This window comes from Euprymna scolopes, chromosome 18, assembly GCF_053919585.1.
Source record: "Euprymna scolopes isolate OS-2025 chromosome 18, ASM5391958v1, whole genome shotgun sequence".
NCBI lineage: Eukaryota > Metazoa > Mollusca > Cephalopoda > Sepiida > Sepiolidae > Euprymna > Euprymna scolopes.
Window position 1 is genome coordinate 101537156 of NC_136499.1, and position 25603 is coordinate 101562758.

At 33.0% G+C, this 25603-nt stretch overlaps 1 protein-coding gene across 2 annotated transcripts in view; it reads left to right on the forward strand.

Annotated features, from left to right (window-relative positions):
• The window catches only part of LOC145297721 (glycosyltransferase family 92 protein C33H5.2-like), a 78576-nt gene extending 53334 nt beyond the window's left edge, over positions 1-25242 (forward strand). For both annotated transcript variants that reach the window (XM_080143933.1, XM_080143934.1), the window contains exon 2: positions 18691-25242. In XM_080143933.1, coding sequence (XP_080000059.1) covers positions 18691-20041 — 1351 coding nt within the window. In that variant the 3' untranslated portion in view covers positions 20042-25242. The remainder of the gene's footprint in view (positions 1-18690) is intronic.
• Positions 25243-25603: the final 361 nt, after the last annotated feature.

Here is a 25603-nt window from a genome sequence, read left to right on the forward strand (position 1 = left end):
CTCCTAAAAAAAAATGAAGATCTATTAACGATTAATTTCAAAACAATTAAATTACATTTTTCATCATTTTATGCTTCTAATGTAATCTCCCTCCAAAATAACAAAAATGAATTTGTCATATGTCGGGGTTCATTTTGTTTATAAAAGTGTAAGGTGAAAGTACAGAATGGTGTCATAAAAATTAATTAAATTTATAATTATTTAATGTTTCAAATGTAATTCCCACACCCACCAAACAAAAAACAAACAAACTGTATTTGTCATGTTTTGCCCCATCCATCTCCATCGCTAAATTTGAAAAAAAAAATGCTAGAGATGATATATCTCGTTGAATGCTGTGGCCAAAAATGGGTGTTCATTTTTACGTTAAATTTATATAGAAAAGTGATCCCCACTTTAAAATGTTAGTTTTCTTTTTTTCGAAATTACTTCTTCCATATTATTTATAAAGATTGTTTAAACGTATTAGGGCCCCCAAAAAGTAGGTCCTAATTTTTTTTAGGGGTTATAAGACGCTGAGTCACGTCGTAAAAATTTACCTTTATTTTAATTAGAAATTAAAGTTTGTAATCGATGAGATTAACGTGAAAAAAAAGAAAGAAAAGTGTAAATTGTGGAATTCAGAGGGGGCAGTAGATCCTATTTTTTTAGGTATTAAACAACGATGGGTCACATCGTAAAATTTGCGATTTCTGTATAGCTGTTTAAAGAATAATAACAACAAACAAATGAAATGATCGGAAGATTCTAAGGGGCAAATAACTCTAAAAGTTTTTTTAAATATTCGATGTTGAAATAATAATTCCCCAAAAAATAAATATGTTGTCAATATAATTATTGTTTAAAATGTTAAAAACAATTTAAAATAAAACACTGAAAACAATTCTCTCGCTAGAAACATTAATTAAGATACCGCTATTTAATAAAATCGATTTTTCTTAATGTCATATGCAAATGACATAATCTTTTTATTGTATCTAGTTTCCAAGAATGAAGCTATATCTCTATATAAATAAAATGAACTCATTTTTTCCCGTCTGATTTTGACATTAATAGGATTAAAAATCAAGATATTTCATGCAAATATAATATGCACAAACGGCAGAACAATATCTGAGGTGTGTTATAGGCTTATTATTTCTCAAATTCCTTAACACCGTTTGGGGATCGTTCACAAGGAACAGTTGAGAAGAGAACACCGGTTTGGCTTCGTAGTTCTTTCATGTGAAGTTATTTAAAATCACTAAACTAAGCTGCAGTGCTCTGTGGCGTAGTGGTTAGCGTGCTGGACAATTCACATTATATTTTCACGTTCGCGCCGACCTACCGTAGTCGTTTTTTTTTTTTCCTAAACAACTGGAATGGACTTTTCTTGGTGGCCGAACTGTTAACGTTGCAGATGTTTTTTTTTTTCACACTTTATTTTTCTAATTTTACTCATGACTCCGGGTTTGATCCTTCCTACTTACCTACCATAACATTTTTTAAAACTCCCCCCGCCCGTCCCGGAAACAAACACTCGGGCAACGCCGGGTACCCCCGCTAGTATAGAAATAAATGAAAGAGTAAAGTAAGGAAACTTTTGTATATATTAATCAAATTGTGAACAAACAGACAGACAGGATTACGGATTTATATATATATAATAAATATATATATATAATTATATATACATATAATTATATGTATATATATAATTATATATATATATATATATATATATATATATATATATATATATATATAATTATATATATCGATATTATGTTATTTATTTATTTTTTATCTCTTAAACCCGCCGATGTTACAGTTGAAAAGAATCGGCCGAAAGATATCTTCGTTAATTTAATTCTTTTTATCCCCCCTTTTTCATACGTTTTTACCCCTTCATTCGGATCAAATAATTTTGAACTACATACTGGTTTTGGAGATTAGATTTTCAGACTTTGTAGCATTTCTTATCGATTAAACGTCAGAAAAAAAAACAAAACAAAAAAAACAATATACTCCTCAATTTCAATAATGGCATTTCCCCCAGTGGTATTAAAATCCTTCATAAAATTTTGTACCCATAAAAATCTTATATATATATATATATATATATATATATATATATATATATATATATATATATATTTACAAGGGTGTCACCACTTATCAAGGCCCAAAGGCTACTCGAGGATAAGGGATAATAGGTATACATGCCTACTATTATATAAACGTCAGAAAAAAAACAAAACAAAAAAACCAATATACTCCTCAATTTCAATAATGGCATTTCCCCCAGTGGTATTAAAATCCTTCATAAAATTTTGTACCCATAAAAATCTTATATATATATATATATATATATATATATTTTTTTTTTTTACAAGGGTGTCACCACTTATCAAGGCCCAAAGGCTACTCGAGGATAAGGGATAATAGGTATACATGCCTACTATTATATAAAAGAAACTGTGTGTGTCTGTGCGTAAATTGGTTCCCAATGGACTCGAAAACGGTTTTTGTTAAATTTTACACAAAGGACATCATGTGCCTGGCAAAGTTCGTAGATAGGTTTTGTATCAGAATGTTTTATATAAGTATCGATAATCGGTATCGAAAAATCCAATGAAAGAGAGAACAGACGAATTTGAACAAAGTTAACTCCTTACACAGCCTAACATCACAAGTACATTTGAGAAGTTTTATTACCACACAAGCGAAAAGGCCAGACATATAAAATCAACAGTAGGTTCTTTGATATCACAAAGATGCGTTCAAAATGAATGTTTCTGTTTAAAGCACAATGGAACCATGATACTTGACTTTTTCATTTTAAACTTAAATTCAAGCAAGTATAAACGCACAAGCAGTAAGACCAGGCATGATAAACAGAATGTTCTTTGATATGACAGGAGTGCGTTCGAAGTAAATGTTTAGAGTACAATTGAAGCATGATACTTGACGTTTGTATTTTTAACTTTTATTTTAGCCAATGTATATAAAAATAATTTTATAAAATCAGCAGTAAGTCCTTTACAGTGCAATGCCGACTACAATATATTTTAGATTATGTCATTGTAGGGAGGTATGTGAAGCGTCCTCCCAATGTACCGCGATGTGTCCTCAATTAATACAGGAAATTAATTGATTTAATTGAAAAAAAAAATGGCGATTTTACTGTTCTCGATGGCAATAAAAATATAGGAAGTGTGAAAAATTCATTGTATAATCATTTGACCCCAGGAAAAATAGGGTATACCTGCTAACTAGTATTTATCTTCCAAAGGATTTTTACAATGAATTTATTTAACTTCAAAATTTAGCTGAATTGGTCAGTTTCCGAATGTCGTTGTGAAAACATTTTTCATTAAAACTGTTTTGTTTTTTCACGTGTACACATATTTTTCATTTTGGAAATTAACTTTAGGCTTTAATCCTTCAAATACAAAACCTACAAAAAATATTACGCTAAATCGGCTTTCAAAACTATGTCCCCTATCTTTTCTCCGCCATTATTGCCTGTATCTATTCAAAGAAAATCATTTCTCCAAAACTTCCCCCTAACTATGTTAAGAATGGCTTTTGAAAATTTCGCAGGATTTAATTATTTGAAATTACCTCCCTTGTTCGTTCAGACTGTTTTCAAGATGGCATCAAGCAGTCGGAAATCTACAAAAGAATAATGAATTATGAGAAGGAGCATTAACCAGACTTTTTTTTTTTTTTACCATTCCTACTAATATGAGACATGTTTGATGAGTACCAATCAATCGAACAAAGAATTGCCGACCAAGCAAGACACATTGCAAAAAAAAAAAAAAAAAAAAAAGAAAAAAAAAGATAATTCTGGAAGCTAGAAATAAATGAAAATTAAACGAAAGGTAAATGATGGGATAGAACACCAGGATTAAAACCCCACAAGTAGAAGATTCTGTGGAGACAAATAAATCACAGAGCTCACTGAGAAAGAGGCAGTAGAAGTTGAACACATCAATGAGATTATGGACGAAAATCACACAAAACGGGAATGAAGAATGAAAGAAACAAATGAATCGACTTGTACTGTAATTTACAATGTCCTATGTCTATCTTTCTCGGCTGTAGAACCCCCCCCCCAAAAAAAAACAAACAAAAAAAACACCCCCCCCAAAAAAAAAACAAAAAACAAAAAAAACAACCCCCCCAAAAAACAAAAAAAATCAAGAACCCCCCAAAAAAACAAAACAAAAAAAAAACAAACAACCCCCCCCAAAAACACCTGTGTTTTCCCTGTCGTTCTTTTCATAGCCGTCACTGTTCTCATTTACAAATTAATGCAATATGTATATTAATAAGCCGTCTACAGACGAAAGTCTTTCCTTTTTTTCTTCCTTGATTCCGTTACCCAACAGGATAGACAGAAGTGCTGTTGCTTTTGCAAGACACGTTCTACATTACCTTCGCCACATAAAAAAAAAATAAATGCGTGTGTGTTCATCTCGTCAGTCATTAATATTAAAAGCAACTGATTTCAACACATATATACTTAGCACTAAGTATTTAGACAGGGGACAATTGATGAATAGAGAAGAAACCGAAAAGGATGTGTATGAACGGAAAATGATGATGATGATGATGATGATGATAATAATAATAATAATAATAATAATAATAATAATAATAATAATAGTGAGACCAAATAGCCAAGTAGAGTCAAGGAAGAAGGAAATACCGAGGAACTGACCAGACCTCCGCTGGATAAGTGCGAAGATAACTTATAAATTCATTTGCGTTGGAATTACAGCATTCACCCACACCAAACCTTTTGGGTCAAACAATAGGACGCTTGAGAAATGGCTGACGTCGTTGAAAGCACGTTTTTTTGTCAAAAATATGGATTTTTGACCAATCAGGGCTCGATTTAAAAAAACTTATTTTTTTAAAAGCCTCTGGAAGCCTCTAAAGAAATATAAAAGGCAAGAAGAACTTCTCTCGTCAGAGAGGGACATCAAACACCAGCAGAAAGACAAGTCGCAAGACGAACGCTTGCTGAGCGAATTCAGTAGCTGAAATGACAGCTTTTCTTGCACGTCCTTGCTTGACTCTTTCTTTCTCTCACTTGGCCACAACACGTAGTCGAACTCTTCCTCTCAGCTCTCTAGTCTCCGCCTTCTTCCTCCCTTCCTTCTTTCATACAGATTGCCACCTTTGCGCACACTAAAAGACTGCCACCTTTGCGCACGCTAAAAAAGTAATTTGGAAGTGTATTTCTTGTTATTTATTTATGCAATTCCCCAAGAAAGTACACGAAGAAATCTAATTTACTTTTAGTTGTAACAAAGGAAAATGGAAGTAAACGTTTTTATTTATTTATTTATTTTTTTACACAGTGATCACCACTTATCAAGGCCCGGAAGCCACTCAGAGATAAGGGTTATTGCAAGTACATTATGTTAGTGTGGAGATTTGATGAAGTGTTTACTTAAGGGGGCGGTTCATTAGGAATTTGTTAACATTGGACTTGAAGACATCCAAGTTGTAGTCATGTGGGAAGCAGGCAGACGGAACAGACTGCCACCTTTGCGCACACTAAAAGACTGCTACCTTTGCGCACACTAAAAAAGTAAGCCCCCAAATCACTCCAAAAAGAACACTTCAATAAATTACCGAATCTCCATATTTTAATTTTATCCGAAGAAGTTGCAGTTTGTCTAAAATTTAATATTTCATATTGCAAAATATGTAAAACCAGAAGTTTTGTTGCTTATGTCCGAACGCACGCTGAACTGAAGACGGGCAAATCGCAAACGGGTTATTTTATCGTTTTGTATGTAAACCGTAAACGTTTTTTTTTCTAGTGTGTAAATGTTATTTTGATATATATTATGATGGTGTAAAAATAATGTTTTTATCATATATATATATACGTAAAAAAAATAAATACGTGTTTTTTTATCATATATATATATACGTAAAAAAAACATTATTTTTTTCGCCCTAACCTATTAATAAACGAATGATATTTATATAAACCGTATTTCATATTTCAAAGTATGTAAAACGAGAAGTTGTGTTGTTTATTTACAAACGCACGCTGGAACTAACACAATTAGGGACGTGTAAATTTAGTGAAGAACTCAATGCTGAAATGGTAAATGTGTACTTGAACGGCGTAAATTATTTAACAGACAAAAAATTATAAAAACTATTTATTTTTATATAAAACACATTATTAGATCCTAAGGCTGAGATAAAACCAGAAAAAAAAAATGTAATTTTTATTATTTTTTTCATTAGTTTTATTAGACAAAATGTGAGATATATTTCCTACCTCGGTTTTGCCGTTGGCAGAATGAAAGAAAGCAACTAGAAATCGCAAGCTCACCTTTAAACTCAACTTAAATTTTATTAAAGTAAAAAGATCCAAATTGCAAAAGATGTGTCATCTTTAGCTGTCTGCGGAACAGAGCTGGTATCACCAGTAAGAGTAGTTGATAGTTTATCTTCGCGTTTGCAGGAATCAAGTCTCCAAGCTGTTCGAAGAATAGTTGCAGCAAGTTGATGTGTTGAAGTGAAGCCTTCCAAGGATAAATGCTTCGAGTCCGGTAGTCATCAGAGAGTTTACTGTAAAAACCGTCCGAATGGTGGACAAGTAAAAGATCAAAATGTAGACCATATGAATCGTCTCGGAGAGATATTACAAATAATGATGAAAGTCAGTCCAATCGTAGAGCCCAACAGTGTGCGAAGTATATAATATTTCGCCCAACATAAAGGCATTAGTGTTTGCAAAGGATAATAACATTTCGCCCTACGTTCGGGCATTAATACGTCTCAAAGAGACAAAGGGTTTTGAGGCTTCATGCCTCGAATAAGGAGATGAGTTTCCACGTCAATCCGACCTGCTGTCTTGATGAAAACTAGCGCGACCTGAAACAGAAAATAGCACCAAAAATACGACTCGGCAGTTAGTAACAACAATCAATCTGATAGGTCCAAACAAAATCGTGGGCAGCCAAACCGATCAATGAGAAGCCTGCTTATTTCTGCAGAATTTCTTACACAGTGCCAAGGAAAGGAAGAAAAAGTAATGGAGAATCATTACTTTTTTTTTTTATATAAGACAATGATGTACTTTAAAAAAACTGTCAATAAGTGACAGGTAAGACATTTGTCCGGAGAGACTTAACATTAATACAAGTAATTATCAGTTATGAATTCAATGTATGTCTGTCTGTTGCCAAATTCCAAATTTATAATCAATAATTCTAGTTTATCTAAATGAGTCATCAAATAATAAAGGGAAGGTGACTTTAATTTAAGTCGATGACCCGGATAATAGAATACAAGAATTTATTTTGACATTTTGTCCATACAACTCGGACAAACCTACTCACCATAGTGCCCCGCTGATCAATCTCAACGCAACTGAAATGATACCAATTATCGCATGTCGCAGCACACCATAGGTGTTGTTCCATCATTGGCGATCGAACATGTAGGGCCGAAGAAGAGGCCTCCTTCTTCCGTAAATTCTGCTACTGCAGATTCAGAATCATGTTTTACTTCTAGGGAATAAATATTTTTTAATGAATGAACTTGCATACACCCGTCTTTCAATATCGAAGCCGAGCGAACTTTATGGTCGTTACCGACCAATAATTTAAGTACTTTGTCCAAACCCCAGAAGTGACGGGACTTATTTGGGGATTTGATAAGGACGATTTTGCCTTCCGACACCTTGGGGGAGGCGTCATCTTTAATGTTGACGTCTACTAAGTAACACCAAGTAGTCCCTATTTACAATGCCTCCCCACGGGACAGAGTTAGACACCAGGGTCGTTTTTTAATGTGGAGAAAAGGGACAAAAATAAAAATTGTCTCAGTCGTGAGGGATTTTTCCTCCACTGACAGGGAACAAGAAATTGAAGTGCAGCATCTGAAGAACAGATACTACAGTAGTCATTGTGCCAAATATGTTTAAATTTACTAATAAATTCATCCATCAGTTCAAAGGAACGCAAGAGTGTAGTTCTATTTAGAGTGTCTGTAGAAAGATCCTCAGAACTATAATTATTGATAAGCAAGCGGGGATGATAGCCTGTTTGCAGAAAATGGTTAGGGGGTCAAAATATCAAGGTTTCTATCTGAAGCTGAAATAAATGTTAGCGGCCTATAATTTACGGTCTTTTGCACAACTGAAAAGGCGATTAGTAAATCAAAATAACTGACTTTCCTCCTACCCAACAGTTTTGACAAAGACTGTTTAACAGTTTTAATCAATTTTTCCCATGCTTCCCCATGCCAAGCAGAGTAAAGGGGAATGGTATAATGAATGGTATAATGAATGGTATAATGAACAGTAGTAGTTGATTTGAAATGTTATTTAAATTCATTGGAGACGAATACGTGTGACAATACTTGTATTAATGTTAAGGACCTCGGGACAAATGTCTTACCTGTCACTTATTGACAGTTTTTTAAAGTACACCATTATCTTATATAAAAAAAGTAATGATTTTCCATTACTTTTTCTTCTTTACCTTGGTACTATGTAAGAAATTCTGCGACGCCAAAAATGATTTAGCATTGTCGGAATACACATGGGTGTGCATACCGAATAAGTTGGTGAACCTAATAAAAGCCAATAAGAATGAACGTGTGCTCATGTCTGGCAACAATTCCAAATGCACCCAAACACATACAAGTAAACAATAAGACGTACCTTTTGACATCCTGATTATTATATTTTGATAAAAAATACCCAGTCAAATCTACACCCACGTGCTTGAAAGATTGGACAAAATTTACTCTATGAGAGAGTAGTTGAGACTCGGAGGGGGCCTTGCAAGGTAGACAATTGGTTCTCTTACATATAATACGACTGCGGAGAACGAATTTCACCACTTGTCTCTCCTGGGGGATCCAAAAAACCAGATAGCCTTAATTTGCTAAGGGTAGAATTTGCTCCCATATGGCAGCAATTCAAGTGTGATTCAATAATGACCAGTTTGGTCAGGTGATAATTTTTTCCTAACAGTATAGGAAATTTTACTTCATATGAAAAATATCGGAGTTCTGAATGCGTCCTTGGGCCCGCATCAGTCCATCCTTATCTAGAAATAGGCCAAGGGCTGTCACCTATGGGGGTGCAACTTTATTTGAAATTGTCGGAGAAGTCTGGTAAAGTTCTCAAAAGTCAAATCGTTGAACTTTGACCCCCTAACAGACAAATTTCTGTCCGAAAACCGATCAGAAAGATTTTCCCAAATCTCAGTACCCTGAATATAAAAATTTCGAGTCTTTAGACTTAAAATTGACAAAGTTATTGCGTAGGGAAATGTTAACACACAGACACATTCACTTTTATATATATATATATATATATATATATATATATATATATATATATATATATATATATATATATATTAGCATTTCAGTCCGGCGTTGCCCGGGTGTTTGGATGTGTATGTTGAGCAAAAAAAAAAAAAGTGCTAGTATGAAGGCAGGCTCGAACCCGTCAAGGGAAGGAGGAAAGGAAAGCGTGAAAAACCTGACACCTTTGTCGTTATGACCACCGCCAAACCGTCCTTGGGCCCGCATCAGTCCATCTTTATCTAGAAATAGGCCAAAGGCCGTCACCTTATTTGAAGGTTGTTTCAAATAATCCAATTCCAAGGGAAAAGCTTCACTTTGCATATAAAAAAAGCAACAATTTAGCTCTTTTATAGGTGTCAGTACTTCGGTATACAAATTTGTCACCGAATCTAAGACATTAATCGCCTTAGATAAGGTGGAGAAATCAGATATTTTAATTGGTAAACGACTCTCGGATGAAGCTAGTTCATCCGAAAACATACATGTCACAATTTTTTTTTGTTAAGACAGGGTAAGAGAGATATGGGCCAGCAGATGCTAACTTGATTAAGCCAATCTGGTCCACAGATTCAAAATTTGAACACTTGTTTGAACTTAGAGATTGTAATGCCTCTGGTTAAAAGATCCGCTGGATTGTCCGGCGAAGAAACATATTTGAATTTAGAGGTTACCACACATTTTAGGCTAGCTTCCTCCATAGATTTGTTTATATCTGATATACGATTTTCCACAAAAATATTCTTTTTGGAACCTTTCCCGTTTAAAACCCACGACAGGGCTTCTTGTGCATCAGACACAAAAAAAGTTCTTTGATATTGATAGGCATTAGGGCCTCTAAAACCTGAGGAATAACTTTAAGAGACAGATATATAGCCATCAATTCTAATGTAGGGAGTGATTTCTCTTTAATGGGAGCCACCTTAGCTTTGGTGAATATCAAGAAACACTGAGTCGCTTGTTTGTCATATAAAGAGAATCCGTAGGCATGCTTAGATGCATCAAAGAAACAAATGATTTCAACCGGGGAATCCTTCAGGAATACACATTTGGGGAACTCAAAGTCCCATAGATTTTTCAATTCTTTGCCACAAAGTAATACGATTATGATGAATTATTTTTCCATGATTGACTGACAAAAATCTTCCCCTGAATAGTGACAGGAAGAAATAATGATAATGGATTGTAAATACTCGAAATTTGAGATAAAATCCCACGTTTTGTTGTGAGAGTACTTTTAAAGGAGTTCCGTTGAGGGGAATATTGATAGCCCAACACCTTTTTATAAGCGGGGGAAGGAGATGTAATGGAATAATCTTCCAACATTTTAATTTGCAAGCTCGTGCAATTGGAATTGTAGGATGGAAACTCAAAACCTGCTTCCTTTAACCTGTTATTTCTGCAGAATTTCTTACAATGTACGTCATTCGAGGCCGCCATATTGCCTTTAAAATTTGTCCTTTCTAAGGTTTGACAGATTGCCCTTTTTAAGGCCAAATTTGACCGTTTTACGCTCTTTTAGAGAACCATGTTTTGTGCCGCAATATTTGCCAGCACAAAAATGAAATTTAATGAAAGAGCGTAAAGAAGTCTAAATTTGGCATTAAAAAGACCAATCTGTGAAACTTTAGAAAGGCAAAGAAAAAAAAAAAAAGAATACGGAGGCATCGAATATCGTACATTTAGTCTAATAAAAAATGATGTAAAAAAAGGAATTTTTTTCTGGTTTTATTTCATTCTTTGCGTCTAATAATGTGTTCTATATAAAAATAAATAGTTTTCATAATTTTTTGTATGTCAAATAATTTACACCGCTAAACTACACATTTACCGTTGAAATACCTAAGATCTAAAGATGTAAATATTTATAGTTGCTTTGTGTAATGTTTATTTACATGTAATTTACTGATTAGATGGATAGTTAATTATCTAAATAAAATTTGAAATTTGCAATGTGTAATAAGATGTAAGAAATGTTTTTGCCAAATATTTAAAAGCAGTTACGGAAGCGAGCTGGACTGAACAAAACAAAGGGCGTGTAAATGTACTGAAGATCTAAATATGTATACTTATTTTTTCTTCGTAAAAGTTAGTCTGTGTAAAATTTATTTACATTTAATATTTTTTTCTTTGTAGCAATAGTTTTCACAACCGATGTTTTGTTATTTGTATCCAGCGCATCGCCAGAAAGTAATGTATCTTAGTGACGCCTTTTTTTAAAAAGTTTGATAAATATTCGTTTATAAAGAGAAAAATAGAATTTCGTAATATGAGAATAATCAGAGCTCAGCCAATGAGAATGCGAGGAATTTGATAAGGGAGAAATTATTATCTTTTGAATCGAGAAATAGAAAGATTATGTTATGTCTATATGAGTATATGGTCTAGTTAATAAGTGCAGAAATTGTTGAAAGTGCAGAAATCATCCGTGTGATGACTGGAGGTGGTAGGAGTAGTTGTTATTTAAAGAGAAAATAGGAACTACCTTCTCTAGAGATGGTTGCAACTGTGATGATGTTGTTTGTAGGATGTGATGAAGAATTTTATTATAACAACTAAATGTGTCTAAAATGTCGTTCTAAAGTTACATAAAATAGTGGATAATAGTCTAGACATAATAAATTTGTAGGCGGCATTTGTTGTTGCAAGCGTACGGTACTTTGGTCCAGAGGGAAATTTCTGCAATCCAAAACTTAATATATATATATATATATATATATATATATATATATATATATATATATATATATTAGGTAGAGTACACTGCTCCGGCAGGTTGTATTTGATATATGTGAATATTATCTTATTGATTAAACGAAACATTAATTCATAATGGCTTCCTTTTCCATATTCCCCATGAGGTAGGAACAGTAGGTGCGTTTTATTTTATAGAGGTCTCACCAATAGCACTAATTCTATTTTCTAGTTTAATCTTTTCGTCTTTCTTCTTTCAAAATATGGTGCAAGAATCTATATATTAATACGATAGCGTTTTTTATTCCGCTTGCCGTAAAATACGTCTAAATATATTTCAAATCACGCAGATATTCGCATTTATTAACACAAAAATATGATGGTAAATGTTAAAAAAGAAACAAAACTTATTGCTATCAGTTAGAATTGAAACTAAAACATTTCAGGTCTCAGTCGCGTGCTCTACCGACGTTGGTATCGAGATAAAGATAATAAAATCTAAATATTGATACACTTTAAATAATAAATTTTATGTGATCATGCAAAGAAAGAAGCATAAACATGTTGGCCAGTTGAAAAGAGCATTTCGCATTTCAACATGCCGATATATGTCTGTATGCTTTATGTATCAACCTAAACAAAGATTTTACTCGTTACAAACTATCCTTGATGTATAATTCGTATTTCCTGTTAATTTCAGTTTTATGTGACCAGTAGTTTAAGAGTTTACCTGTTAAATATTTACACACGCATATACATCTACTGTTTTATTTATATAACTCAGACAACCGAGCGGAAGAGAGATTTAGGACGTTCTGAGTAACACTAGGGTTCGTCGAGCAACCATATTTTTTGAAAATCAAATGTTGCAAATTTTTTTTTTGATTTTTGTAACGATAACCTAGAAAGGCTACGTTCGTGAATTATTGCAACATATCTAGAAAATCTAATTTTGTCGAAAAACGACAAACTGCCAACCGAATCTTTCCACATTTCATGATATTTTTTGTTTAAACGTGCCAGATTACAAGAAAGCTTTTACAAAAAATTACAGATAAAATCACTTTCAATTTTCTGTCCAGGATGTAACTTAGCTCGCTCTATTTCAAATAAAATAAAAGCGGGACAAACTTTGTTGCTCAAGCACGAATTTAAGGTCTGATTTGCCTGGACAGTCCTAATTTTACTTTAAATTTTTATTAATGCATTTAATCTATTGATTAAATCAGGTGCGTACCTGGTCTTAAAATATTTGAAAAATTTTCAGGGGTGGCAGTTTGTCGTTTTTCCACAAAATTAGATTTTCTAGATATGTTGCAATAATTCACAAACGTAGCCTTTCTAAAAAAAATCAAAAGAATTTGCAACATTTGATCTTCAAAAAATATGGTTGCTCGACGAACCCTAGTGTTACTCAGAACGTCCTGAATCTCTCTTCCCCGCAGTTGTCTGAGCTTGAACTTAATATGCTTTCGCATGGCTTGGACTTTTGCATTCTTCCCATACCCCCAAAGCGCGAAGAGCTGAAGTCTTTTTTGCTCAATTAGAAAGACTTTATCCTGTCTCCGACTCTATTGTCAGTGATATTAAGGCGAAACTTAATGACGTCGAACATTCTTATGCTGGCACGCTTATTTCGTTTTGTGAAGCAAAATGGCGAAGTGAACATTATCGTACAATCAAAGCCCGACAAAGGCTCTGGCGCTGTCATAATGGATCACCAAGATTATGTCAATAAAATGATGACTATCCTGGGAGACACCACTAAATTTGTTAAATTAGGTCCGGTAGATACTCATGATTCTACTATCTCTATCGAGACCAAATTCCAAAAACGACTTGTCAAATGGGTCAAAAGTGGTGTTCTTCCCACTTTCATTTCTAATTTAATTCGACCTACGTTTGTATGGTTTACTTAAGACTTAAGGGGGTGATTACCGTTGAGACCCATATTATCAATGATAGGTTCCTCTCAACATAAGTTAGCAAAATGGTTGACAAGTATTTTAGAACCCGTTTTGGAACGCTATAGTTTATTTTTCATTAAAGACTCTTTTGCTTTGCAAACTTTATGCAAAATTATACTAATTCATACGAATTTGTGTTCTTTTGATATTTCTAGTCTTTTTACTTTTATTCCATTGTTAGAGACTATTAATATTTGTGCTGACGCCTTATATCGGAGTAAACTTCCAACTTCCCCAATCCCAGAAAATATTTTTGTAGAATTGATGAAATTCGCCACCATGTCGGTTGAATTCAGTTTTAATGATATTATGTATAGACAGATAGATAGTGTAGCCATGGATCCCCCATTGGGACCAGCGTTGGCTAATATCTTTGTGGGTTTTCATAAACAGGGTTTATTATCTGGTTTGCATAAACCAGATATTTACTTCCGTTACGTTGATGACACTTTTTGCTTATTTGACAACGAGACGAATGCAGATGCTTTTTTTGTGTCCCTCAATAACGTTCATCCAGCCCTTAAGTTTACGGTAGACAACGAAATGAATTCTACTCTTCCGTTTTTGGATGTTCTTGTGTCCAAGTCATCCTCGTGTTTTCTTACTTCTGTTTATCGTAAACCAACCTTTACCGGTTTCTATACGCGTTGGTACTCTTTTTGTCCTACAAACCAAAAATACAATTTAATTAAGACTTTAGCACATAGGGCCTTGATGATTTGTTCTAAAGTTAATCTGGATGACGAGCTTAAATTTATTATTAAGACCCTTTGTAACAATGTTTACCTTTAGATATTGTGGAAACTACTATTAATAAGAAAGTTTCCAATCATAGTTAATAGATGTCCTGTTTACCTGTTATTTTATTTACATCGCAAAGATTAGTTTTCCGTTTCAAACAACATGTTCCATCAAAGATTCGTTATGCAAAATTTTCACCATCGGATGTTCTGAATAATACGTATGGTTCTACGATTTGCGACCATCTTATAAATAACCATGCGTGTGCCACGAATTTCAGTGCTGACATGTTTACGATCATTTAACAATTCTAGAGATTATTTTCATTAAGTCTTTGAGACCTTCTCTTTGCAAGCAAAAAGAAAATCTATTAGGACTTAATTTAGTCTCTATGTAATTATCCCCCGTTTATTTTTCGTTTTTTTTCCTCCCCCGCCATATTCATGACTTTTTTTTTCTTTTTAACCGCATTTGTCTCGATTTAGCTCTGTTGAGCGAGGAACGAAACCTGGTTAGCTAAATTTTATTTTCATTTTTCATTTTTTAAATCATTATGTTATTGTGCTGTATTTAGCCATTATTAAATTCTGTACCCCTCCGAAAAATTTTCACATATATATATATATATATATATATATATATATATATATATATATATATATATATATATATAGATAGATATATAGATATAGATATATATGTATATATATCTGTAGAAATTTATTTTCTTATAATATATACCAATCCTTATTTAAGAAGCTCAATATAATTACAGAGCAATATAGTGAATAAATGACAAAAAACTATATTCCAAAATTCATGAGGTTGGCAATTTTATAATTTATTCCTTTAATTCAGTTGACATTTACAATTTTTGACAGTATCTGTTTCATAGCGCAAAATCAATCATTTAATAAAAGTGGAAACTTATCAAAGGTATTTGCAGCTTCTCTTCCAATTTTCGGATTTTAGTCATGTCAAATCACACTATTTCCTCTTGATGGAATGATTGTTGCTATTTCTTCTGATGAGTTAAGGGTATAATAGATTCACTTATTGATATAATAATTAAGTGTTGATTTTGCGCTATGAAACAGATAATGTCAAGAATTGTAAATGTCAACTGAATTAAAGGAATAAATTATAAGATGGTCAACATCATGAATTTCGGAATATAGTTTTTTGTCATTAGCTGAATGTGTGTGTGTGTGTGTGTGTGTCTGGTCACGAATAGGCTCCTATATTGTTGACTATTTTAAAATATATCTATAATATAAAGCTAAATTTGTGTGTGTATGTGTGTGTATGTGTGTGTGTCTGGTCACGAATAGGCTCCTATATGGTTGACTATTTTAAAATACTGATTACATATAATGATAGAAGATGTATCGAGACACAGGAATGGGTATGTTTGATCTGGCCGAACGTTGGTTCATTAAAATTGTGGGATCTGCGTTCGCACCTGGTCCACAAAGTATGGAAATAAAAAATTAAAAAAAAAAAACGATTACAAGTGTTTTTGATATAGATGTTCATAAGAATACTTTGATAAGTATGTTTTAACTTAAATAGGGATGGTATAATAAAATTGTGGAGTCTGTGATCGCGCCTGGCCTCCATAGAATGGAAACAGGCACAAACTTTTCATATCAAAACTTTTCATATCTATCTGCGTAAGTATACTTTGATATATGTTTCAGTTTGAAGAAATATGTTATAATAAAATTATGGGGTGTTCGTTCGCACCTGACCTCCATAGAATGGAAATATGTCACAAAGTTTAATAATTTTTTTTAATATAGATCCACAGAATATTGTGATAAGTGTTTCAGTGTGAACAGGTATGATATAATAAATTATGAGGTTTATCTATTTTATTTTTACTTTCATCATATTTTGCTTTTGTTTTGATACCCCCAAATTCAACCCAAATTTACAACCCTTCGTTTTCATAACCTATCATACTTTCATGAATCAGAGTCCATTTTCTGTAGGCTGTTTTTGAACCCAGTCAACGACGGGTACTTTTGCTAGTATATATATCTAGTAAGTTATAAAAATATATACAGCAATTAAGCTACACAGAATATTCTGCATTTCATCCACGCTAGGATTCATCAGACTTATGCCTGATGAATCCTAGCGTAGAATATTCTGTGTAGCTTAATTGCCATATATATTTTTAACTTACTACCTAGCTCTACCTATGTGTTGAGCACTGTTGAAGTAAATAATTAAAGTTAACGCAAAAAATAATACATTCGTATATTTATGTGATTAAATCAAGTAATCATATAGACTTATATGTAATATACTGAGTTCGTGTAATTCAGTAAATTTTCATATACCAATAGGTTTTAAGCCAAAAATGGTTGACTTAAGGATTAAGCTACAAAATTATCACATTTCATGATTGAGAATTAATATACTGTGTGTGCAAAATCAAGACTTCAAATCAAGGTGTTGATGGCAACAAGAAGTGTATTTCATTTTACGTTACAATTGTGTTTCAATGTCTAGTTCGACAATTTCAAGCATTATATCGTTTGAAATTTTTCAAAAACCAGCATTTCTTCAGACTTTATGAATAAAGACACTTTAGGCAATGTAGCATTTTTTGAATAGAAAGAAAAAAAAAGGCGAGGGATGGGAAAGCATTCGAGAAACATTTACCTTTGTTGTGGTTACGGAAAAGCCCATTTAAATATTAATGTATCGCCTAATTTTCGTATCCTTATTTAAGAACAGAGTTATGTGACGTTTTTACGGGGAGCCCTAAGCCATTTTAAAAAAAAAGAACAATTTAAAAAAAATATATCCCATTTGTTGGGTTCCTAAATTCTTTTATTTCCCAATGATTGATTTTTTGTAAAAAGAATTTTTAAAAGTTTGGTATCTGTATTTATATTATGGCCGTAACAACCTTGTAAAGATGTTACGGTTAGTTTTAGTTTCGTATTATTGGCAAGTAATGTTCTTATAAGAAACAAAATCGACCTAGTTTCAAACAGAATTAACTAGCAGTACTTAAGACTTAATTGGATTATCTCCCTTCAAATCTTCCTAAGAAACGACATAAAAACATTTCTCAAGTAAAATAACTACGAATCTTCAGACAGTAAATAGTTTAGAACAAGGTTTATATATATTTAATAGACCAATTTTATTTTATTCTCATATTCAATCAAATTCTAAACCGGAAATGGTATTATATCCATGTACCAATAGAACGATAATATATAAACATTACTTGCCAATAATACGAAACTAAAACTAACCGTAACATCTTTACAAGGTTGTTACGGCCATAATATAAATATAGATACCAAACTTTTAAAAATTCTTTTTACAAAAAATCAATCATTGGGAAATAAAGGAATTTAGGAACCCAACAAATGGGATATATTTTAAAAAATGTTTTCTTTTTTTAAATGGCTTAGGGCTCCCCGTAAAAACGTCACATAACTCTGTTCTTAAATAAGGATACGAAAATTAGGCGATACATTAATATTTAAATGGGCTTTTCCGTAACCACAATCAAGGTAAATGTTTCTCGCATGCTTTTCCCGTTAGGGATACCCCCATCTTTTTTTTTCTTTCTATTCAAAAAATACTACATTGCCTAAAGTGTGTTTATTCATAAAGTCTGAAGAAATGCTAGTTTTTGAAAATTTTCAAACGATATAATGCTTGAAATTGTCGAACTAGACATTGAAACAATTGTAACGTAAAATGAAATACACTTCTTGTTGTCATCAACACCTTGTCTTGAAGTCTTCATTTTGCACACACACACACACACACACACACACACACACACACACACACACACACACACACACACACACACACACACACACACATATATATATATCGTAATAAGTCCAAATATACATGTTATCGTTTGTTCTTGATTTAACTTTATTTTTCTCATTTTTTTCAGCATAATATGGAAACCAATACCTTCCACGGTTTTCTTGTTCGTCATTGCCATCATTCTCATCGTGACTTTCACATACCATGCTCAACTGCAAAAAAGTTGCACCCTGAATTGCCCCGCCCTTCAGAAAGCTGGATCTTCACTCAAGTCCAAGCCCTGTACCAAGCAATTCAACCGTGAAAACATCAAGTACAAAATCCACAAGAATATCTGGCAAAACGTCACCACACCTAAGCAGGGGAAGATTTACCTGTTCCGTGCTTATTACGATGACCGGCCCTCGCATAAGGGAAAACTATTCATTCAAATGTTGGCCGTTGGAACCTTTCCCTCCGCTCGAGCGTACGCCTTCATATGGACCAAAAATTCAGTATTAAACGAGGCCGTAGCTGATTGCTCGGCCACTAAACATGGAAACCCTACGCACACCGAAGGACTGGTATACTACCAATTTTTCTTCAGCTGCGAGATAAAAAAGAATCTCACGTCCTTACCGAAGTCTGTCTCGCTGAGTTTCGATAAATGCTCCGTGCAGTCCAACCTGATTTCCGTGTACATTCCCGAAAGGATCCGCAAACATAAATTTTCAGTGTGCGTCGAAACGTCGTATGGTAACATCGACCCTCACCAAATCATCGAATGGGTTGAGGCGAACAAACTAATGGGCGTCACGCTGTTCAACGTGTATCCGTGCAACATGTCTCAGAGTAACCTGAACATATTTCGCCAATATGAATCTGAAGGGATTATGCGCATCACAATGACACCCTCGCCGCTAGCGGATACCAGCTGGGAGAATCAGATGCTCAGTAGTCCAGCATCCTTTAACGACTGCATGCTGCGGCAGATGTATTCTGCGGAATATATCATACCACTAGATTTCGACGAGATTATCTCCCCTAGACGTCAAGCCACAAATTACTCGAGCCTTATTGCAGAGGTCGACCGGGTTCGTGGAAACAACGACGCTTACCCTACGTATACATTCCGGATGGGATTATTCTTTACGACCTGCGGCGTAGACATGCCCGGAGAAATAAATGTGATTCGCCATATCAAAAGAACCGTTTTCTTTGGGAACGTGAAATCTATAGTCAATCCACGTTTGTGCCTGTCTGTCTTCAACCACTATTGCCGGGTGGATTTCCCTATGTTCCAAAAGCGCAAACGGTTGGACGTCGAGCCGGAAGTTGGTCTGGTCAATCATTATCGCAAAGCTTGGTCAAGTCGATATTGCAAGATGCTAAAAAATGACGGGGTCATCGACGTTATATTCAAAGATAAATTTGCAGCGCCGATTTTGAAGCAATACAGGGCAACAGTGAAACGTTTTAAAGAATTGCATCTGCTCTAAATCAGATGAGCACAAACCAGTGACGAGTAATGAAAGTGTAATTTTTAAAAAACTGTTACGCCTAATGATACACGAGAGAGAGAGAGAGAGAGAGAGAGAGAGAGAGAGAGAGAGAGAGAGAGAGAGAGAGAGAGAGAGAGAGAGAGAGAACTATTAATTAATAGTGTTGGGCAGATTAACCGGAATCTGAACTTTTTAGTATCGAAATTGGTATCGGAATAGGAAAAATCTGAGCATATTTTCCGTTGCTAAAAACGATCTGTTTCAATGTTGCTTTATTTGTTTGTTTTTATTTGAAACTTACATACATACTCATATGTGTACATACACACACATATAAATATATGTATACATACATACATACACATATATTCATACATACATATACATACATGCCTACAAGCATGCTTATGTACATATCTATATATATAAAATGTAAATGTTGGTTCGTTTGGAATGAATTGTCTAAAAAACCACTGGACGGATGGCTTCCACATTTTGGTATAATATGTTTACTATATCCATGTGTGTTTTTATATATTTCTTTTTAATTATAACATTATACTTAATTTTTCTATGATAAAAAGGTGGATTTCTTTTTACCGAGAGGCCATTTTTTTTATTTAGGGACAATTATTTATTACCGCTTCCTGTCACGTGACCAGTGTTACAATTTAGCGGTTTTCCTGCTATATCTGGAGATTTCGGTTACAATCTAGCGGGAAATTCTAGAAAATCTGGAGGTATTTGACACCCACACACCCGCATTAGATTATTAAAAAATAAAGAAAAGCGCTTGAAAATATTCAATGTAAGTAAAAAAAAGTAGCATTTATTGCCTTTGGTAACAATTATTTATTGATTATTTGTTTTGTTTTTCACCTTTTTTTTCGACTAACCATTCTTAAATCTCACTATAAAATCGATTTTTCCAAGTACATTTTAGGTGGGGGGGATTCCAACCCCCGAAGTTTGGGTTTGTATTACTGTACACATAGATTCGAAAAAGTTGTCAAAAAACAAATATATAACAAATAAATGTTATCAAAGGCAAGATAAGTTACTTTTCTGCCAAACTGGATATTTAAATTAACCATACGTGGTCGCTCAAAGTGTATACACATTTTGACTCCTCCCTTTACTTAAAAATTCACCAAAAATCAGGAAATTAACGAATTTTAATGAAAATTGCAGTATTTTTCAAATAATGATCGCAGAATATAATGAACTAATTATTTTTACTTAACTCTTAGTGAAAATATTTTATTTTGTTTAAACAAAAAATACCTTTACTAAAGTTATGGTTTTCAGTAGTAAATAAAAAACGCAAGAATTTATTTTTGCTTTTTTTAAAGCATCGTAATTTGTAACAATAAAAAATAATTTTTACAGTAACATTACGAAAAAAACCCCTAAAGTCCGTATTAATGTATTCGATATAACTCGAAAAAAAAAAAATGAATTATCGGATACTATTCCTGAAATTAAAGATTCAATTAGATTCCTATTTCAGTCACCTAAATTATTTAGGGTGAAATAAGTTTAGGAATTTATAGCTAAACCTAAATATATTTTTTTGGTAAATATCCAGATACGCTACTACAGAACACCGACCACTCTAATTTGTTTTTTTTTTGGGGGGGGGGGGGGGCGAACAAATATATAACAAATAAATGTTATCAAAGGCAAGATAAGTTACTTTTCTGCCAAACTGGATATATTTTTCGTGTTTTTATTCAATGTAACATATTTATTCAGCTCGAAAAACATAGTGTTTACCGATGTATTGGAAAATTCAAGATGGCGTCTCACACCCTCTTTAACACCGTAAGTTTGGAAAAAGGTGTTATAAATAAAAAACTATACAAAATACTATTAAAAACCCGCCGAATATATGTCAACCTATGTAACAGTAACATGTATTGAGCGAGTTTTTAACAGTATTTTATCCGGTTTTTTATTTATAACATCTTTTCCCAAACTTACCGTGTTAAAGAGAGAATCAGACTCCATCTTGAATGTTCCAATACATCGGTAAACGCTGTATGATTTTCGAGCTGAATAAACATGTTACATTGAATAAAAACACAAAAAATATATCCAGTTAGGTAGAAAAGTAACTTATCTTGCCTTTGATAACATTTATTTGTTATATATTTGTTTTTTGACAACTTCTTCGAATCTATGTGTACAGTAATACAAACCCAACATATTTATTCAGCTCGAAAAACATACAGTGTTTACCGATGACTTGGAAAATTCAAGACGGCGTCTGATTCTCTCTTTAACACGGTAAGTTTGGGAAAAGGTGTTATAAATAAAAAAACTATACAAAATACTATTAAAAACCTGCCGAATATATGTCAACCTATGTCCCGGTAACACATATTGAGCGAGTTTTTAACAGTATTTTATCTGGGGTTTTATTTATAACACCTTTTCCAAAACTTACCGTGTTAAAGAGAGAATCAGACGCCATCTTGAATTTTCCAATACATCGGTAAACACTGTATGTTTTTCGAGCTGAATAAACATGTTACATTGAATAAAAACACGAAAAATATATCCAGTTTGGTAGAAAAGTAACTTATCTTGCTTTTGATAACATTTATTTGTTATATATTTGTTTTTTGACAATGTTTTCGAATCTATGTGTACAGTAATACAAACCCAATATGTTACATTGAATAAAAACACGAAAAATATATCCAGTTCGGTAGAAAAGTAACTTATCTTGCCTTTGATAACATTTATTTGTTATATATTTGTTTTTTGACAACTTTTTCGAATCTATGTGTACAGTAATACAAACCCCACCGACCACTCTAATTTGTTGGGGGGGGATGTGATGTAAAGGGCGGAAAATGTTAAATGGTGTTCTAATTGGTAAATGTCGGTGCGTTACTTACGGAAAATTTGAAAATTCGATGTTCCAGGTAAAAAAAGAAAAAAAAAACAAACAAAAAAAAACAGATAAATTACCCCCCCCCTACTCCAACTTGGTGTGCTTTCCTTTTCTTATTTTATTTCTTTTTCAGCTAATTTTAAATTTTCCACCCAAAAAGCGCTATAATGTATTTTTGAAAATTAGAAAATTCTATGTCCTGGAAAAAAAAATCCCCTCCCCCCAACGTAGTTTGCTTGGTGAAGCCGTCATTTATGCTACAGCGTGCATGCGCGTAGCATAAACGGAAGCTGCAAAATAGTGGAAAGAAGTTCGTGGGTTCAGGGGTAAATACAATGCAAACGGTAAATTTGCCCCAAGTTTGACTATCAGATTCGTTGTCAGCGACCTCAATTACCTATACAAAAACAAATTAGAGTGGTCGGTGTTCTGTAGTAGCGTATCTGGATATTTACCTTTTTTTTCTTGCTTGAAAAAAATAGCATTAATACAGTAAGTTAGGTAAACTGACTTTTTCGTTTAAAAATGGAATTATTTCCCTTTCATTATTAACTTAAAAAAAAATTTTTTTTTTTTAATAAATATTTTGTGTTTTATATACATAAAATACAATTGTTGAATGTTACTGTTTTGATTATATTCGTTTGGGGGGGAACAATTAAAAAATTAAGAAAGATTAAAATGAAGCGAAATTTAAGTTTCCGTTCCATTTTTACAACAACCGTAAAACAGTGCATACTCAGCAAGTTTTATCATAATTTATAAGCATATTGAAACATTAAATCAACATTTTATTTATTTTTTGCATAATTAATGATGGAAGTATTTTTCTGTTTATTTTCTTAATATCTGTTAAAAAATTAAATAATTTGTACATTCTCTTGAAAAAAAGAATCAAACTTTTCTCTACTTTCACATGTGTTCCATTTTAACAAACTGAGCCACAGCAACGCGTGGCCGGGTACAGCTAGTATATATATATATATATATATATATGTATATATATATATATATATATATATATATATATATATGCATGCATATATATTACATATATACACATATATATATCTTACATATGTACACACATATATTACATATATACATATATATATATAAATATATATACAGATGTATACATATACATGTACACACACACACACACACACACACACACACACACACACACACACACACACACACACACACACACACACACACACACACACACACACATATATATATACATATCTAACACCCAAACAAGAGTATATTTAACGTTTGCGAAAATATATTCAGATATAACATGTTTTTTTTTTATTGTCGGTAAAAAAGCAAACCAAAAACTCTATAGCTAAATAATTAGATATTTAAAAAAAATCGGGAAAAATATTGGAATCTTTACATTACTGCTAATTAGTTATAACTTTTTCTACCCATATCATAATACACCCTTGCATTCTTGCAGACTGTCGCTTGCTGTCACCCTCTTGCTTTCAGCCATGTGACATCTTATGTGTTTATATGACCAAGAAAATATCTGTGCTATGATAAAAGCTTCTTATTTATACCTTTTAAAAACATTAATTCGGCACGAAATTTGATGGAAAAAACGAGTCATTAATTCAATGTGATCTTCATAAAAAATCGCTGATCAATCAAAAAAGGAAAACGAGAGTGTGAGAGAGAGAGGGGGGGAAGAGAGAGAAAGATCGGAGCTACTAACTAGTTATATCTTGTCAGCACATATCATTATACATCGGACATTCGTGCATTTTTCCAAATAGACAAGCGCTTGCAATTTACCCTTTCTCTTTCAGCCATGCGACGTCATATCCATTTTTAAAACATTCCTTCAGTCTCAGTAATTTTTAACATTAGTTTAGTGAGTTGATCTATGTTGACCCTTCGATTGTACTATTTTCGGCTACTCAATCAACACTATTATTGCTATGTGTAATGATGTAATCTATCGGTTTAATGCCAACTCAAAAATAAGAAGAGCAAAAACTCATAGAAGCAGCGCATTGCATGATAATTTAAGCCTGTGAAACAAGACACATTTGCTAACTTCCCCAAACTGTCATGGCGGATCTCTTTTCCTCGAATAGCAATAATTCTGTTTTCTTCGACTCAAAGGAAATAATTCCATTATTTTCAGATTTTACCTAATAAAACTCAAGTAAAATTGAATACCCCTTTGAAAAAAAAAAAATCCGCACAAAAAAGCAAAGAATTATTCACTCTTAATGAAAATTTCAGTATTTATTTTGTTAAATAAAGTCAGGTATTGTTATGTATTCGTATGAACTGGATTCATTTCTAAATTAATCATATCTTGAATTATTTTTCAGGTTGAAGACTAAATCAAATTCATTCCAAGGCCCAAATCCTCCTTATGTCAAGTTTCAAGCCTGTAAACCAAAATTGACAGACAGGCAAAATACTCTTAAATATATTTTAATTCATGCAGACTGATTTTTTTTATTATAGAGCCAATCCTCTTTTGATTATTATATTGTACCTAATCCTTAGTAATAATTTTAAAAGTTAAAAAAAAATTGCTTGGGTGCGATTAACTAGAATCAAAACCAAAATATTTAGCGCTCAAGTTTAAGCTGTTACCGTTCGAGTTATCGATAGATGGATAAGAAACG